Here is a 20,247-nt window from a genome sequence, read left to right on the forward strand (position 1 = left end):
ACAAAGCCAGTTGGAGAGGGGAGGGAAGGGGAAGTCGGACGAGACGCCTTTGTTGTGATCACGAGTCTGTCTGGCATTATGTAAATAGTGCTTATCCAGTGCTAATTGCCTCTGCTGCCAGAAATGGCGTTTATAATGTGAAGGAAACAATTTACCAAGTTCAAAGTCTCACAGAATAAGACTGGGCCTGGTTTTCAATGGCATCACTAGTGGAATCTGCTACTGTGCCAACCCACCTGCATCCTACATTGCATCGCATCCTGTCATAGCTGTATGCACACACTGTTGGCCTGTGTAATAAAGGATTATAATTTATATGTTGGGTGCCACCACCTTGAATTCATTGTTTAAGCTTTACAAAAATTGTGTAAAAATGTTTTTGTGATGCCCGTCTATTTCTTAGCTGGGCTAGAAGGAGAATGACTGTGGCTTCATATTTAAATGGCAGAGAGTAGAGTGGTTTCATTTTTCTCAAACCAAATTACCCCATTTCCCAAAACGGCTTGTTTACAACCTGTCTAATTATCCACATGGCTATATTTTTTGCTCCATCACACTTTGCTGGACTCATGTTGCCGCATCACCAGATGTTAGCTATTGCTTTGGTGTGGACAATTATCATTACTGATAGAAATTATAACCAAATCTCAGACCAGAGTCGTCATAAACTTGATTGATCCAATTTCATTGGCTCCATTTCTTGTCGGGAGTAGAAAGGGGCCGAAGAACGTTTGTGGTGCTTTTGAATGTTTTGGTTTGTTTTTTGTGCATTTTTAGATGAAATGCATCATGCTTTTCCAGTTCTTCTCTCCTCTACCGTGTTATAGGTTCTTTTGGGGTGTGTAAAGCTCTATAAAGTTAAAAAAACGGAGTGAAGGCAGTCCCTCTCGCCCACCGAAAACACTCTGAAGCTCGTGAAACACCTCGTCTCCACTCCGGCCGATACCTTTGTATCATTGTGCTGCCATGCAACTTCACAATTCCCCACATTTGCATGATCAGGGCCTAGCAGCTAGTCTGGCACGTCACCTAACAGATCCACGTAAAGCAAGAGCAAAGGCTGACATTTTCTACAAGTGCTGGAGGCGATTGACCAATCACAACAGAGTGGGCCAGCTGGCCAATCAGAGACGACTGGGCTTAATCGGGAGAGGGGCCTTAAAGAGACACTTTTGTCTGAGTTTGAGGAACACTGTGTACACGTTTTCAAGTAATAACCCAGATTAAAATGATAAACCTGAATATCAGGATTATATGTCTCCTTAAATGTGGAATAAAAACTCTACTCTTTGCTGTTCTTGCTTTCATGCTCACCCTCAGTGCATGAAGAGTGTTCCATGGCAGTACCCACTTGATTTTATTCAGTCAGCATATGGATGGCACCATTACTCCTTACAACCCTCTTTTCACACTAGTCAGGCCATTTTGCTGATCTGCAAAGCACAAAGAATTCAGCTCCCCCCTCCCCTCTGGTCCCCCCAAACCAATTACTAGTTATCACAGAGGAGGAGGCTGTTCATCCATTAGTTCTTCATCCACCCAAGAGCCGTTTTCACTCTAATTCAATTTCTCTCTCCGTTTTACATTAAAACTCACTCCAAGATGGCAAGATCTTAAAGTTAAGCACAGAGATTAACTGTGCATTTCTAAATCCCTTTAACAAATATACTTGGCATGTACCATTAACCTTGAACAAGCTGATTAATTTAGCACCCAGCCGCCTTCACCAGTCCCAGAATCCACCGCAGAATTTCATAATCCAGCCCAACTAGGAGAGGACAATTATCTCACAATACTACCTTACTTACTGCCCAACACAGCAGACCAGCACAAGTGTATAAAGGGAAGTGAGAGACATGGTGCGGGTAGTAGATGGTGACGCTACAAGTTCCATGCATCAACTTCACCTCAATCACCACATCTGCTCCTCAACACATTTGACATTGAATGTTCGCTAAAGTTCTTTTCTGTTTTTGTCCTTTTTTGTAATAGGTGTCCTTGCACTGAGAGATTACGGCAAGAAATTGGATAATAAACGTATGTAGCTAGACGGACAATGAATTCCAAGGCGGATTAAAAGAGGTGATACACTTTGAACGAGTTGCGCAATAAAGGGAGTGCTCCAACAGAGATTGGTGCTCAGAGAAGAAAATTGGCAGAATTCATCAAATGTTCTACAGGCATAAAAACTCCACAGCAGAGTGCGGGGCCTTAAATGTGAAAAATAGCCCAGGGCCTTGTGCGTTGTGTTTTATGTGGTTGGAGGGGTTCAAGGAGGCGTTCCATTGGTTCATGTATAGATGTTGAGGGCATTGTCAGATTTCCCCAGTGGCATTCTCTCTCTCTCTCTCTCTCTCTCTCTCTCTCTCTCTCTCTCTCCACCTCTCTCTCGCTCCCAGTTCCCTGCCACCGGAGCGGTGCCTGAGTTGCTCAGACAGTAGCGCTGACTGTCTGCCAGTGATTTATGCAGTCATAAGGGCTGTACTTTAGCGGACCTTGGCCCATATTTTATTCTGACACTTATTATTGAAATGAGACATTTGGGTGTTAAAGTGAACTGAAGCCTATTTTGCTCACCGAGACGACGAGGTAGCAGCCATGCTCACATTCTTCCTGCTTTGGGAATCACCTCAGGAAGTATTTAATGCCATTTCCACTTGTATAGTTCTTTTTTTTATTCATGAAAATTCATATCGAGGTTCACATGCCGTGAGGCAGAATTGCATCATGCTGATGAAGTAGCTGCAGCGTAGAAGATCCAGCAGTCAGTCAGCAGTGAGCAGCACCTGCCTCACTGTCTTCAGCTGTATTGTTACAGTTGGGAAAATCAATAAAGAGTCGAGTAAGTGAAGAAAGATTTATTTTTGACATTCAGGGTCCTGGAAGTCTCGTTCATTCTCTGCATAGATGATGGTAAGATAGTAGTAGGTCATGCATTTCTGATTTTTGATGGGCATACATTTTAAGTACAAAAGACGAGCAAGAAAGAAACCAGCCACAACTTTCAAGTGGTGCTCTGGTGACAGAGTTCAGAGCATGGGCCGTGATAAAAGGGGCCAATTCAAGTCTTCACACCACTCTCTGGCATATAAAACCATAAAGGCCACCGTAAACCTACGACTTCAGAGATGAAACATTCGACCAGGGATGTAAAGTTGCTCTGCAGCTACCTCATCTAAAAAACCTGTGGAAGAAGAACAGTTCAACATTCTGGGAAATTTTCTTATTTGCTTTCAGTTAAATGAGTATATGAGCAAATGTACGAAATGTTAAATTTGAATCACCAGCCAGTCGCTGATAGAAAGTGGAACTTTATATGTATATATGTAGACTGTTAACAGAGACGTCCTGCTGTAATCTCTGTTGCTACAAATGTCTAATGGACCAGAATCAAACTTCAACATGTACAGATCGATTTGAAAAGCTGCTATATCCAATCAGTTGGGTTGTTACCTAGTTAGTTTTAGTTAATTGTTGCAAAGTTTCTACAGTTTGTTCTCACAACCTCCACTCTGCTAAGAGGAAGTGCTCACCAGGGCTGGGTGTTCAGGCCCTTGGGAGCTTTCCAAGTGTTTAGCCAAACAATACTTATTTTAAGAAGATACAATTTATTGTTTCAGTCAGAGGTTCAACAGAGAGGCTGCTATCAGAAAGTTTGAGCTACATACTGACATTTCTAAACTGTGATGCATGCTGTTGTGGAATCTGAGCATAACACATCCCTTTGCACTCAACACCCAAGGTTAGATGCACTGGTTAAATAACAGCATGTGATTGCTCTTTCTACCTTTAGCTTGAAAGCCTTATCTGCTTGTCTGTGCAGCTGAAGTAGAAAGAACGACCTTGCTTCATTCATTTTGCCACATTTCCAGTTAAACCACGATACGAGGGAAGACAAACATTTTCTCCCAGTGTGCCGCGTAAACTCCATAAAATTGAATGCAAAAACATTTCATTAAGATTCAAAGGGCCACATGCAAGTCATAAAGCAATGTGTGCGGTTAATTCGAAAGCATAAAAAAGCTAATGGACTATTAGAGTGTACTGCCCGAGGCTGCCTTTTCTCCTTACAGAGGAGGTACATCAATCACTTATATCAGTAATCCCCTGCAAGCTGCCGGCGGTGTCTTTGTCTCCTGCCACAGACGTGGTCCCACAGCAGAAGCGGCATCGCATGTGGCTGAAGTTGACGTCTTAACAGATAAACTGGCCCCCGCTTTACTACCACTGTCACTATATCCTGCCCTCGGTCTTCTGAGATATTGATGGGAGGCAGCAGTCAATGAGAAAAAAAGCAGTGACAGAGGAGACGCCTGAGGAGTCCGGCGAAGCTGCCGCATGTTTGTTCTCTCCTCCTCTTCCTCATATACCTGCAGGAACAATGATAAGATGGGACACGGACGAGAGAATGTTCACGACTGAGCTTTGCTGCAGGCTCGTATTTTAAAAGAACAGCCCCTTTTGGTGAAGTTTGTTTTCCTGAAAGCGGCTGTGAACAGCTTAAAGTGACGTGAGATATTTACCAAAGTGGAGACTTTAAGCACTCGGCTGCGTCACAAGTACACAATTTCCCAATATCTTTGTCAATATGGGACCCTGCCACGGAGAGTGTGAGGGAAAAAGAGAAAGACTTTTCATCCTTTAGTTACACTCGACTAAGCTGGTTTGCTACATTTGTTTAGAGAAAGCTTGTGGTTGTCTCGGGGGGGCTTTGAATGAAAACAAATTTCTCTTCTGGGCTACAGCATATCCATGAGCAAACAGCCAGCAGATGTGTCTTGGTCCAGCTCCTCCATCCCTGCAAACGTTTTTCTCCCAACTCTTCCTGATCATCTTCATGCACAATTGTCCAACAAATGATCTCTCGTGAATAATCCCCATCGATTTGCTTCAGACCAATGAAAGAATTCCTTATGGAACAGTTGTGGCCATGAAGCGTCTGCGGAGTTGCATATGCTGGACTCAACAAACTCTACAGCTGCTAAATTATTTGTTGCAGATATTGTTCGCCGACAGGTGCTCGTGGATGAATATGTATTTGTGCGATTGAAGAGAATAGTTTATGCATGAATAATTACATAACAATATGTGTGGTGAAACTTTAAGAGGTTACAGCTTGGAGGATGTCACTGCAACTAGAAATAATGTTTAATTTAGCAAAAACTAAAACTTAAAGTTTTACTCTTTAATGTCTTGTTTAGCCTCGTGGTGTATCCTAGCTCACTTTGTAGAGTCTTAAGCTGTAACTAGACATCTCGAGGACTGTGCTGATGGAAGATCTTCAGCGAAAATATCTGCGATTATCTCGGAAGCTGCAGCCAGTCTCATAGAAGCCTGTCCCATCTGTCAGATGTGACTATGGGTCCACACGACCGACTGAATACGTGTGTTAAGCCGGAGAGACATCAGCCAAAGAGGACACAAAGAGGATGGAAAAATCCCTCATGCACGAGTTAAGGCTACTTAATATTCCCCTGTTGATTGGGAATTAATTGTTCCATCTGGCTCTCATGAAAACCACTGATGAGAATAGAAGAACAACACTCCTTTCTCTCTTCCTTTTTTACTCTCCCCTGGTACATACTGCGAGGGGGTATAGTTATCTGCGAATCCATCCTTCCCTCCATCCCTGCATCCACCGGTCTGCAATTATTATGTTTCAGAAACTTCACAGTTGTGTTAATCAAGTAGTGAAGTCGTAACCCCTTTGATATTTTGGGTTCACCAGGGGGGTATTTCATCTCCTCATGACTCATTTCATTGTTTCACTGTGGTCATAGAGTATGACTACAGCAAACAGCGAGGCTAGGAAGAGAAAGAGGAGGGGGAGCCAGGGCTGGACAGGCTGTACCATAGGGAGAGCTGGGAAATTTGATCATTTTTCTCTGGGACTGTCATACGCCATAGGCAGCCTCATTTGTCTGGTCCAACTCCTTTGTTTCCACTCGGCTGCCTGTTCCAGGATTAGGCTGCGGAGCGGGAGACAAGCAGCAAAATAAGACCAGAGAGAGACAGAGACAGCAAAAAGAACTATAGAAGCTAATTATGAAAGTGCTCCATGTTTCTTTAATACACTACTTAAAGTCTAATGTACATGCTGGAGTATTAAATGTGCTGAGTGGCCAAATAAAGCGGTTGCGAGGGACGGAGGGATGAGGGGAACTGCATGGTGGGTTTTTATTCTCTCCTCCAAATTGCCCTGCAGTTCCTCAGGAGCTGTGTTGACCCAGTTTATCTCCCGCTCAGGTGATTAATGCAACATTGCTGCAAACAAAGGTCACGTCAGGAGGCAGGGGAGCAGGTCGGAGCACAACAAGAGCTAAGGGAGTTTGATATTGCTACTGTTATGGTAGTGAAAATAAGTTGTTTGTAGTTTTGTAGGGCATCACTAAGTCTCCAGAGGCATGTGCAGGAAAACGCACACACACACACACACACACACCCACACACACACACACACACACACACACACACAGGAACGAACCAGGAATGAGAAAAACACACAATACTATTATTGGGTTATATATCCATTATAACATTATAAATATATTTTATGTGTGTTCTGGTAGCAGGTAATGATATTAGCTTTGTGGGGGACCTTAAATTGGAATAATAAATTCGAGGGACTCCAGTGAGTGTAAAGTTAGAGAAATGTTCAGCGCTTCCAGATTTATAAGAGGTGATTATAAGAGGTGTATAGGATTCAGTTTGTAGTCTGCTCCCCGCTTGTGGCTTTGCTTTTTTCATGTCGTTATAGTTTTTAAATCCAAAATGCAGCCTGACATCTCCCTTTAGTCTTGGCGGTGTCTTTATTAGCGTTGCGCCCTCCATGTTTTCTGTCCCTGGCGTGGTCAGAGAGACCACACGCAGCGAGCCATGCTACAGTAATGGCATCAAAGCTTAACTTGTCTATAGGGAAAGCCCATAGACTGCAAAAAGCATACATTAAAAGATCAATCAGGGGATTTTCTTTGAATCGATATCAGATTTGCCTTACGCAAAGATGAAGAGTGAGTGGAGGAATATCTGGGGTTAAAAATGTAATCTTTCTCTGGAAGGATTCCCTGTTGGCCTCTGTGCCTTTAATGTTCATTTAGAGGCGGCGCACATACACAGCCAGCGTTACTTGAAAGTGTCGACTGCTGAAGAATTTAGGTTATATACGGTACTGTAGGCGACGTGTTTGGTTTGTATGTTTCATTCTGAAGAGAGGCTGTGATTCACTGTGTCCGCCCTGCTCCTATTTCTCCACAGCTGACACTTGTGAATATGAATGCTCTCTTTTACTCGTCTAGTTATCATTGAAACTCATTTCATTTTGCCTCGCGAGCAAAATGCCACATTCCAAAACCACATTTAAATGCAATTACAAGCGTGATTATTCTCTGTCGAACCCTTTTTTTTGCGGTTATCTAAATTATAATCTGTACTTTCAGCGTTTGCACCAAGGCCCATTCCGGAGGTATTCCACCTCCATGGGGTGTCCTTTACAGAAATGAATGCTGCTTAATGAAGCAATTATTTCCTTTATAAGCCAGCTGTGCAAATTGTTTTCAATCTGCCTGAAAAACCCTGTTCATTCTGTGAAGATGAGGTTAAAGATAGAGCGAGAGAACAGAGGTCATCTGGGCTTTGAACTAACACACTGATAATGTTGCATCAGACTGCAATTTTGTGCGTATGACTTCTAATATTGTATCCACAAAGATTTTCCTTTTGATCATCGGTCCAGAAGACATTGCAGAGCTGTGTGGAGCAGTGTGGTGAAATGGCCCTGAGGGCCCAATGATCTCTTCATATGTTATGAGAGGTTTTTGTGAGGGCTGATGCAGGAGATGCAGTGTAAAAAATTAACAAGTTTAACTCACAGTATTTGTAGGGAGACTCAATCAGTTATATTAGATATTTGATGTACACATGTATAACATATAAATAACTACTGTCAGGTTATGTCAGTCACCAAGAAAACTGTGGTTCTTTACTTCTGCCCATCTTAACCAGTAAGATTGTCTGCCCCCATAGCAACTCTGCCTATTGCAAAAAGGCATCATATATAGGTTTTTGATAAAAGTGCTCACACAAATGTTTCCTTGTCTTCCTCAGGTGAATGGAAAGGAGCTGTCCAAGTCCAATCATGAGGCGACCTTGGAGGCCTTCTGTGGTGCCAAGGAACCCGTCGTGGTGCAGGTCATCAGGCGGACGCCCAGCGGCCGGCCCCACGGCCCCCTCCAGGAGATCCATGTGGTGGATGTGTGCACTCAGACCGACATCACCTTTGAACACATCGTGGCGCTGGCAAAGCTGCGGCCTTCGACTCCTCCTGTGCCTGACGTCTGTCCCTTCCTGCTCTCCGACAGGTTAGTACAGGAGGAAATGTCTTATTTTACTAAACTGGATGTCAATACAGATTACATGTGTATTTTACATCTCTGTAAATTAGCACTCCTAAATACGATTGTGACTTCTACTTTCTTGGGTAAAAAATACGATACAAAAAAGTTGTTTTCAAAAAAAGTATTTTTTACTTGAAGATGAAATTACTACAAATTGTTTTTGTTCATTGCCACAAAGAGTTTGTAGTTGTGACCTTGTTTTGACTTTGACTGATGGTAATTAGAAGGAATACAAATAAGTGAGAGGTGGCATCGAGCTATGAAGCAGAAATATCAGTGTTCAAAGAATTAGCATTATGCATAACGCCTGTAAAATATAAATGAAGTTTCTAATCCGTTGCATAGTTGATTCTCACAAATGTAGATTAGTTTGTTCTCAGTGACCTTCACAACGTTATAGAGAACAAATTATATATTCTGTTTACAGTGTGTATATTATTTATATTCTATATATATTTTTGTATTTCCTTGTGTTTATACTGCAGATTTCTTATTTATACTTTTAGAGATGTTTGTTTTTTGACAATACTCTTTGCTGCTGCAACACAGCAAATATCCCCTTCGTGGGACTAATGAAAGATTATAGTTGATTATCAATGCAAAATGTATTTGTAAAATGTGCCCAGTATTTCAATGTTTTGCATAAAGTATTCATTTTAAATGTATCCTCAAGTAGATGAATGGAAAGGAAGAAGGTGATAGTATTTTTACATAATTCATATTCATCCAAAACCGTCACAGCCTCAAGTGACTGTGAAAAATGAAGAATGTCTAAAAGTATTTTGAGAATCAACTGGAGGTTTTCCTGAGAACTAACACAAGAAGAAGAGGTTCATTATCTCCTCTTCTTTCATTTTCATGAATATTCTTTTCATCTCAAAGGAGAAGTACTCTGAGAACAAAAATAGTTTAGCACAAAGCAAGATCTGGGTTTCAGCTCTTGGGACTGAAACAATGAAATAATAGCGTCTTAGCACAGAGCCGGGGTGTCAGGACTATCTCTGTGAACCAAGTGTGTTCAGTACAGTAGTTAATTAATTCCAACAATGGTAAACATCCTGAGTTTCCGTCGTCATCTGTCACTGGAGACTTGCTCACACGTTCTGAGACGGAGTTTCAGTCGGCTCTTCCATCATTATTACAAACATCATCAAACCTCTGTGTTATTGTCGAGGTTACAAGCAAGGTATAAAACACCGTAACATGACTTCATCAAAATCATTGCCATGTGTATATATCTCACAGTATCACCATACTATTCCCCACAGGGCCTTCTCGCCATAATTGGAGCTACTTGGCGTATCCATTTTGGCTCATGGAAGGTGATTAAAGCAAATGGGCTAATAAAAAACCAGGCAACACTGTGCAACGTGTGCTTGTGGGATACTTACAGCCTGAGGCCGAACCCAAGTGTAATCAATGTGTCCCGTAAAACTCACAATTTCTTCCCTTCATCTCAGATCAGGTGCACAGTTCAATACACAGCAGATTTTATAGATACAGCAAATGCTTATCACTCTGACGTCTGAGGCTCGACGGTAAAAACTGTAATTGTGTTCTGTGCACTCAGAGCCAAATGTTGTTATATGTGTAATATTGAGGGATCTGAGTGTAAATCATTCAGATGTTTCCCAGCCCGCTTGTGTGACTGGACGGTTGAGGCGAGACAGTTTTCCAGTGCTGGGCAGAGAGTCAGACGGCATTTGAACACATCACTGTGCAACATGTTTCAAACACAGCGTCTTTTTCGAAGTTTTTCTCCAGGACGATTATCATGTGTGGCACTGAGGGGGCTCGTCTTGTTAGAACCCCACAATGCGGCTTTGTTCAGTGAGTGAGGGAAGCATAAAAGAATGACACTGTACAATGTGGGGGGTTTTGTCTGTCAAGAGCAGGAAGCAAATGATGTGGATATGCTGTTATTAACCCAGGGCTGTACTTTTATCACACGCACGTCTGTGGCAGTGAAAGCTCTCGACAAATCGTTTATTCTTCAGATTCCAGCGAAGACAAAGGCGAGGGAATCCTGTCACTTCCAAGTATTGACATGTTTAAAGGAAAAAACGAGGGGGTAGGATCTTGCTAACGCCCACCTCTCCACCTCTTTCTCTTCCTCCCACCCTGTCTGTCTCTCCCTCTCTTTCTGTCTCCACTGACAGCTGTCACTCACTCCATACAATGGATCAGGATTTCTATGAAGGGACAGACTACCTCTCCCCTATTCCTGCTGATGGAGAGAGGACAGAGGAGTTTGAATACGAGGTAAGAATTGCCCATGACGTCGCTGCTGACTTCAGCATGTTAGATATATTGGCATGGCTGATATTGTTGGTAATTGTAGCAGATAAATATTAAACCACATGTTGATACGTAAAAAAAAAAACATGTGGGTCAGAAGTTCCAAAAATAGACGGAGCAATTAGGTTGAATCCGCTTTCATTCTGGGATGGAAATGAATATCAACTTAATATTTGTTCATGAAACATGAGGCTATAGCCAGATAACTTAGCTTAGTCTCACTCTGTCATCTACACACAAATAGAAACATATAAATACTGGAATAGCACTCGGAAGAGTTCAAACCCCCGAGGACCAACGAGTTTTAACCACATTTTATTTGAACTGCACCAAATTGCACACACTCATTAATCTCAGTGCCCCAAATATGCCTGGTATTGTCCTATTTACAGAGATCCACGTTTTCACCTTGGAAATCGGTGAAAATGTGAAAGAAATATTAAAGAACGTAAAATTCCTGGATCCGCCCCTTTGTATGGATCAGTGCCAAAGTTTAGGCCTTGACCCATCCTCCCACTAAGTTTCATGGAATACGTTTTAACGAAGACCTTCTGCCCAACAAAGAAACCAAATATGAAAACATAACCCTGTTGGTTTCATCATGAGTTGTGTACTTTTGTCCAAGCACAGTGTCTTCTGGGTGTCTTGATGTCACTGTGAAATTGTAGAAAGTAGAAAACCTTCAAATATTTGTTTCAGCGTTGACCGTGAAAAGGCTGAATCGGTGCAATGACTGCAAACACACAGCAAAAGCATTAATACAGAGTCACACACATGTGCAAACACGACACACCTTCCTAACCCCTGCAACAAACGGACACACATTCGGTCAACACTCGATATTTAGTGATGCTTATCAATTGGTGGAAGGGTGCTAACACTAATTGACTCGACAGACAGATCCCAGGGGCACAGTGGTAACAGATGATCAGCCACGTTGCAGACAGCTTGAAAAATCCCTCGCTTCCCCTGGTAATGATGACACACCTCCATGTGTTTTCGCTTTTATTTCCCTACAAAGCAAAAAAAGAGAAAGCAGAAAGGCTCCAGACAGCGACAGTGTTACCTGAAATTTGTTAATTGTTTCCGCAACTCCGGAAGAAAGCGCTAGCAAGCAGGTCGACTCTGAGCTCAATCGAAGACAATTAAGTGAGGTGTGTTTGTGTGGCAGGGCTGGTAGAGGAAAAACAAATATGGAAACACATTTCTTTGCTGCTGCATCTTTACTCGGCTGTAAGTAACAAGCAGCTGCAGGTGATCCGATGCAGATTTCCATGCAGATGCACAGGTTTCTCCACGGTGATGGGAGGAGGTAAACAAGAGTCTGTCGCCCCTCCCTGCATCGGTCCAATATCCTTTATTTCGGAGTCACTGAGGTGGCAGCACGAGCCCTCAGAGTAGCCTGATGTATGATGATTGCTCCCCCCTCCCTCCCCCTATTTGTTTCATTTGAATTTGTTCTGAATGCCTCCACCCACTGAGCTCGAGCTGTTTTTCCACATCTGAAGAGATTTGTGCACCCACTTGGATCGCAGAGGCCCTGGTGTCAAATCGTAATAAATATAATGTATGAAATCCTCTGTTTATGCCTCATTGCTATTAACAAATCCTATTATACTGTGTATGCTTTGTAGCTCGCTGCATTTTTTCTATTTCATGCTCTGGGGGTTAGATACCCACTAATGCAGCCCTACTTACTGTATGTCAGCTGAAAAATGCCACAAGGGGGCAGGGGGAGTAGACAAAACCTGAAAAGCTTTCAGGGTCGACCCAATCCCTAACCCCCTGCTGACAGGGACGAAGCTCGAGTGAAGGAAAGACATTTCTTAAAATTACCTTTGTTGGATGAAAATGCACAGCTGGAGTGAGCAGTATGCTTTAACATCACAGAGGAACCATCTAAATCTAATTTCTAATACCCCCGGGATATTGATGTTTCTGTTAGAGTAATCAACAGTCCTGGAGCACAGTGGCTGTTGAGGTGGGGGATGCCACATGCCACTGAAATACACATCCATAGTATTTGTTATACTTGTAGGTTGTGAGGATTAATAAAAGAAGTGTGATAGTTTGATTTTGACATAGCGATGTCCATATCCCACTGATGTTTGTCTAATGTAATGTGTCACTCATAGCGATAAACCCTCAGAGAATTATCACCCAATTTAGCATATTTTTGCCAATTGTTTTGGTAGGTGTGGGCTTTGAGACCAAAAACAGCCCAGTGTCAATGCATCAAGAGGCTGCACTGGTGCGTTGTGTTACTTCAGGTACAGAGGAGACATGAAATACAACTGAAGAAGGCTGGCTGAGTAGGAGGTCATGCAAGATTGTTTAATTAAACATAATTTCAAAATTTTTCATTTCAACGATTGCAAGGTAAAACGTACAAATGTGACATATGCATTATGGTGCAGTAGTTTTAGTAATGTACTATGTGGGCTTGCAAATAGTTATTGCTTTTTCTGGATGATGTTCGCTGTCTCCCACAGAATTAGCTCAATCTGTGGCAGTATCTGCTTGCATGTGAGGGAACATGAAAGTTCATTTTCATGTGCAACAGAGACCAAATGAGAACTCCATGAACCTTGCAGGAACATGCAAACCTATAGCCGAAGCTATGATGAGGACAGTCCGTGAAGATGGTAAAAACTTTGTGGATGTTTTGACTGATTTTTCCTGGTGCTGCCGAGAAGAGAGAGAATACAAATTACAGCATGGAGGCTGAAACAGTCTAGTTACTAAAGTAATTTTCCGACATGACCTGCAGATAAAGTCCGGAGAATTGGGTCCGGACTTTATCCACACTTTTCTTTCACACATGCACAATGCAGCGGGAGGTTCTATCCACAGACGTGTTCACAACACCAACAAATCCTCCTTAATATTCAGGTGAGAGGTGGAGCAGCCGGGTGTAGCAGACGGAGGCACAAAGTAGTGTATAATATTCTGCTCGGAGATGACGTGATTTTCGTGACAACACACAGACACAAGTGTCGGCTCTAATTGCCACCAACTCTCTTGACATCTTCGACTGTGTCTTCTGCAGTCTTTACACTAGGCAGATAATCTGGAGGCTCTCACTCTCACATTTGCATTCACACATGTGCCCCCTTCTGGAGCAAGAGTTCAGTGTGTGTCTGAAAGCAGCTTAATTGTCAAAATGATGTTTTTATTGCATTGTGGAAAAAGTTGAGCTAGGTCTTTTTATTAATTCTTTGCTGAACTGAATGCAGCTTCTGTTTCACCACTGTTATTATCTCTGTTTCCAGCTAGACTCCATTAGACTGCCTGTGAAAGTCAGTCACATTCTCAATTTAAAGCTCTCACCACACAAGACACATTTTTACACATTTAACCAGCCTTCACTGACACTGTTCAAGGGTAGGGTGGAGAAATGCTACTTCAGTGTGATTCTTTCTATAGTAACCTTTCATTCTGCACTGCGCATGTACTCAATATGTACTGGCAGGGTTTTGGAGCCAGACAACATGGCTTGATCACACACTGGAGCCAAAATCCCTCTCCTAACAGGACAACATTATAAAAAACTAAAGTACAGTAGCATCAGTGGATCAGTTTCTACACCTAGGACAGCTACAGTTTACCAGCTATCTTCACTTTCATGCCAAAATTAGCTTGTTCTATATATTTAAAGTTTGTCAGTTAAAGTAAAATGGACATTGACATCCACCACTCACTAAACAGGTGCTTTTTTAGTTGTGTGACATTACAATAACAAAAAACTTGTTTAAAGGGTTGGGAGTGAGCATTGTGTTTTCACACCCAATCTGTTTAGTTCAGATAAAATGGACTCACTCGTAGTATGCTTCATTTGGGTCAGTATGAAATCTACCAATCAAGCCATGGGGCAGAGCCCCAGCATTTCAGAGCAGAGAATACTGTTTAGTTATGCATGATTTTGAAACCAAATTTTTATATATCTTTAAAATATGGCTGGGTGATCAAAAACACTTTTTTTTGTGGTATAACAATCTCACAATTTATGACAGCTTATCATTAACTAACTAACCAAACAAATGCTGTACAGGAGATTATAAGGTTTCTGTCATTTTTTATGTTTGAAAACAGGTCGTCCCTCATAGATAGAATTTCACACACAAGAAAACAATACATTTCCTTGGATCCCTTGATTTGTATATGGAGCTGCAGCATGTTCCTAATCATTCCTTTGATTAGTTTCATTGAGTTCTGGCAACACAAAGAAAAAAGTACCGGTACTCCAAGCTCAGAGAGTCCTCCGACTCTTCCATCCAAGCATTTGTGACTGCTTTTTCTATTACTGGTAATCAAAGGCGCCATTATTACGACAGCACCCAGTGTGCTTTGATGGTAGGCGCCAATCTTCTCCCTAATCACGCCATCGCAGTCATTAATTTACTGTCAGCTCTCGTCCCTGTGCCACGCTGCAATCTCATGCCTGAGAGGCAGAGAGCTCGCCAGGAAGATGGAGGGAAAAAATCAAAAGGAAAGAGGGGAGACGGAGACTGGTGAATGTGTGTTCGATAGATAAGGAGATAGCCTTCTTTCACGGAGGCTTCTGAGCATGAGTGGGTGTTCTTTCTACACAGTATTGTCGTAAAACAAGAAGAAGAAAAAAATCTAGTAATGGCAAAGGGTTACATGTTTGTGCTGCACACACATATACACACACACGCAGGTTTGATGTTTCATCCCACATGCCGTAATTGTAGATTACAATTTTCTCTGATCATAAGTCTACCGCACATTTATTAGTCATAATTAACCTGATTCACAGAGCTAGATAAAGATGATGTAGTCTCTACTCACACCTCTGCTTTGCCTCAGTCTTTGCAATTAATCTGTGTGGTTTATTTTTAGATTCACGTCTCCAAGACATTGCTAGAGATTTCAGTATTTCCCACAGATATCCCTCACATCATATTAGCATGCAAGATGTGCCCTGTCTCTGTAGCTCCCATTACCTCCATGACTGCTCCGTTGCATCAGGAGATGTGCCACTAATAATATTGCTACCAACAATAATGGAGAAGCTCATTAGTAACATTTTTAATATAGCTAATGACTGATTTTTTGCATCTTACTTTGTTCAGGTAGACGGCACCGGAGCCTCCTCCGTCTTTCGCTTTGTATCTTTTCATATCAGCCGGGGATTTGAAGCTGTCATCGCTTCCGAGGCAGTCAATTAAAGATCTGAGCTCCTTGTCAGGTGGAAGCGGTTGAGAAAGATAAAACGACAAAGCTGAGACGATGTCGTTTTTCCTCAGCTCTCTTTTTGTGTCTGTGCTAATGTGTGTGCCCTGCTGAGTATACTTGTTTGTGTAAGCAGAGGGTTTTTGCAGGGACTCGGGAATTGTTCTTTTGAGTATGACTGTGTATGGGGGGTGGGCGGGTGCAACCTGGCAGCAGCGTGCGACTGCATGGTCCAAACACACGTCAATCGGTCAATATGTGAGAGAGGCAGAGGTAGAGGAAATGACTGACAGGGGAGAAGGGGGAAATGAGAATTGAGCCATAAGGTCTGTTTATATGTGTACGCGGGGAAGTGGAGTGGGTCATAAATAGAAAGAAAGGGGTAGCCAGGGGCACCAGGTGGCAGGCGTACTGGCCCTTTTCCCTTCTTCCCCTCATCTCGTCCCACCATGGACATCATCCCCCCTTTTTGTCAGCTTCCCAAGCCCTGCCACATCTGACACATGTAACAAGCCAACCCACACTTGTCACAGAGGAAATGAATCTCTCTGTTTCCGCGTGAGACCCCTCTGAGCCCCACCATAGCCCTTGCTACCGCCTCATTGCTCTCTGCCCCCCCCCCCACTCCCCTCCCTCTACCAAGTCACTCCTGCTGCTGAGAGTTGGTGCGTTTCTGCTCTAATGAAGACCTTGGGAGGAGAGGCCATTTCACACTTGATTCCCTCCAACACCCTTGATATGTTTCAGCATTTGGAGATGGAGCACAGGCCTTTGCAGTTTGGTGTTTGGCTGCGCCTGTGTTGTAGGGAAACTGAGAGCGTGAAGTTGTTTATGTGAAAATGTGGAAATTAGAAGTTGTGTTTGGTTGATTTTGATATAATTTAAAGGGGGAATGTGGTACTCAACAAAAGTTCTGGGTGGGGTTAATCCAATCTCACTTCTTGTGCATTGGTAAGTGTGAAAATTCAGACACCAGGGTACTAAGTTATGTTCCAAGAGGCTCATGGGAAATTTGACAACCATTGATTTGTAAGTCAACAGTTTGTTGAGCTTTCCCCACGGGAAGATGAGGAATACGCAAATATGAATATCTTGTAGTATTAGCATATTTATAGTTTATTTATAGTCTAACAGTCTATAACTTGGCAACAGCTTGAAAAACACTTGAAAACACTTGAGGTCCTCTGACATTCATCAAAGCCAAACTGTGCGAACTGAGAACGTCTTTCATGATCAAACACTTCAAGACTCAAAAACCTCAGACGGGAGTTGGCAATTTTCAAATAACAAGTTGAGTTTTTGTGAGAAAAACTTTGTTATTTGATCTTCAGTGAAGCAGATCCTTAGTGTTTGTGCAGCCATTGTAGCCAGTTTAGTTTTATGTAAGAATAAAGAATTTATTCTGTGTCTTAGATCTGTTTTTTTTTCTTTTTTAGAGGTTGTAGAGTTTTTGAGTCAAGGTGAACAGAGGCAGAAATCTTTTAGAACTGATACGTCATCTATTGTGAACAAAACAATACCCCAAGGTCAATTTACTTTAGTGGTATAGGAACTCTGCCATAGGTTTCAATAACATCATTTGATCTTCATTTTGCCCTGGAGTTCGAAAAAAGATTGCACCTTTTTAGGACTTGAAGGATTTCCCTTCCTTTTTTTGCTTAAAGTGTTAAAAAGGGAAATTTGACCGTCTGCAATTTAAGGACAATTGGTCAAAGTAAATCCAGGGAGAGTCTGTGTGATGTGATCAGATTCCAGAGCAGTTACTAAATGGAAACTGTAGTGTGAGGTTTTCAGAGTGTGCCTCTATATCCGTTAACGCCTAACTTGCCCTTGCTCCAGGGATAACGATGTCTTGCTGTTGGTTGGTCGGTCGACCACTTTGCTCCGCATTGAAATATGTCAAAAACTACTGAATGGATTAGTGACATTCATGGTCCCCAGAGGATGAAATCCAATAGCTTTGTTGATCCCCTGACTTTTCCTTTAGTGCTGCCATCGGGTTGACATTTGTTATTTGTGAAATTTCTCGATAACAATTAAATGGACTGCCATTACCAATCGCACGCACACACACACACACACACACACACACACACACACCCACACACACACACACACACACACACACACACACACACACACACACACACAGGGCCATTCAGTGCAGACTTTCCAGGGCCCTTCAAACCCCATAAAACTAAGAAGTCCTCATCAGCCTTGGCTTCTCTTTGTTTAGCACTAATCAGCGAGTGTTAGCACGCTATCATGCTAAAATAAGATGTTGAACATCAAAATGTTAGTATGTCACTCAAAGCAGCTGTGTTTCTCCTGTTTTTTACGTTATATCCAGGAAGTGGAATTGTATCGACTCAACAGCCAAGAGAAGTTGGGATTGACTCTGTGCTACAGGACGGACGAAGAGGAAGATGTCGCTATCTATGTCAGTGAGGTGAGTAGATATCTTGCCCCTTCAAGATGGAGGACTTAAATTACTTTCCATTAATACAAGACTGTGAGCGTTCCATCTGTTAACTTAGTTTGCCATGATAAAGTGCTTCATTTTCATATTTAAGTTTTTCACTCGAGAAACACTGAATCTTTATCTTCTCCCCGTCTGCCTTGCTCCGGGAGATACTGTAAAAATGCATCATCCCTTCTGTTAGAAAAATTTAAGTATTAACCTCTAGGGGTAAAAGGGATATGCATATTCTACATATTCTTTCTATTTCATTGCTTTGAAGTCTCACATTTGCATATTACACTGTTGTAGAAACAGACAATTATTACTGCTCGATTAGACTGTCTCAGTAAAATGGGAAAGCTGTATTTTTATTGACTAAATTAGTTCTGACATTTAATATTCATATTCCAATTTATGATTTAATTCAGTATTTGTGAGCAAAGCAAGATTCTCTGCCGGGTATATAATAATTTTTAAATTGAACTTTTTTTTATTAAACATAAATGACATTATTGAACAGTTTGGCAGTGTGCTAACTGCATGATTACAATTTCAGTTGCCAACATGAAATTACTGCCAAGACTGGAAAAAAATTTGAACAAGAAATACTCACAGGTCTAGTGTAAATGGTAAATGGACTGTATTTAAATTGCACATCTCCAGTCTTATTGACACATTCATTCACACAGCTCTCCAGAGTTTTTCCTGTCACAGAACATTCATACACTGTCAGCTAAGCCATCAGGTACAATTTAGGGTTCGGTGTCTTGCCCAAGGACACTTCGGAATGCAAGTGGAGCCGAGAATCAAACCACAGACCTTCTTGTTCCCCCCCGAGCCACAGGAGTTGTCCTTTCACTAGAGCAGACATTAACGAGCAGGCTGTGTGATACGTGTTAGCAAATAGACTCTTGCCCTCCGATTTTCACCCACTTGTTGGTAGCATAAAAAGATAGACTGTTCTCCGTTCTGCTTAACTTTCTCCCCGATTCGTTTGAAGTCGCCTCTGACCCTGCAAGGTGTTCGCTTTGAGAGCCGAGTGGAATATAAATCACTGAGGTCTGTGGCTGCTGGCAGCAACATCGAGTGTTCACACTGCAAAAAAAAGAAGTTGTGCTAAGAGGAGCGTGCCGCATTTAGATGAGGTGACTAAATGTCACAGTGCACAGGACGGTGTTTGATGTGGTGGTATGTGCTTTGATCTTGCATAAATAGTGAGAGCACATCATTGCAAAGGAAAAAAGATGCAAGGTCATTTTAAAACCGACTTAATTTTCCAGTTTTGCAGCTCCCATTGAACAGCCATATTAGTCATATTCGTTTCAGTTGCCTTGCACAGAACAGTGGTCACCAACAGCAGAAAAATACATTTCCTTCATCCAACGCTCCATCCATTTTTCTACGCCTATTCCTTTCTATTCAGAGGCTTGAGTCTATCCCATTGTGCATAGGGCAGGGTAATAATAATAATAATAATACATTTTATTTCACAGCGCCTTTCATGTCACTCAAGGACGCTTTACAATTTAAAACAGGAGCAAACGAATAACAAAACAATTAAAATTAAAAGTGCAAGTAAAAACAGCATGGCAACTACAGTGAGAATGCAATCCTGAAAAGGTGGGTTTTGAGAGAGGATTTGAACTGAGGGAAGGAGTCAATGTTTCGGATGTCAGGTGGGAGTGAGTTCCAGAGTTTGGGAGCAGAGCGGCTGAAAGCTCTGCTCCCCATGGTGGTAAGCCGGGCAGAGGGGACAGTTAGATGGATGGAAGAGGAGGATCTGAGGGAGCGGGTGGAGGTGGCAGTGTGAAGGAGGTCAGACAGGTAGGGAGGGGCAAGGTTGTGGATGGCTTTAAAAGTATGAAGAAGAATTTTAAAGTTGATACGGAAGTGAATTGG

At 42.2% G+C, this 20,247-nt stretch overlaps 1 protein-coding gene across 1 annotated transcript in view; it reads left to right on the forward strand.

Moving 5' to 3' along the window:
- Positions 1–20,247, forward strand: part of LOC128444870 (PDZ domain-containing RING finger protein 4) — a 53,299-nt gene that overhangs the window by 20,243 nt on the left and 12,809 nt on the right. Inside the window, exons 2-4 of the mRNA XM_053427543.1 lie at positions 8,104–8,357; positions 10,553–10,655; positions 18,238–18,336. Of these exons, the coding sequence (XP_053283518.1) occupies positions 8,104–8,357; positions 10,553–10,655; positions 18,238–18,336 (456 nt within the window). The remainder of the gene's footprint in view (positions 1–8,103; positions 8,358–10,552; positions 10,656–18,237; positions 18,337–20,247) is intronic.

This window comes from Pleuronectes platessa, chromosome 7 (assembly GCF_947347685.1).
Source record: "Pleuronectes platessa chromosome 7, fPlePla1.1, whole genome shotgun sequence".
NCBI lineage: Eukaryota > Metazoa > Chordata > Actinopteri > Pleuronectiformes > Pleuronectidae > Pleuronectes > Pleuronectes platessa.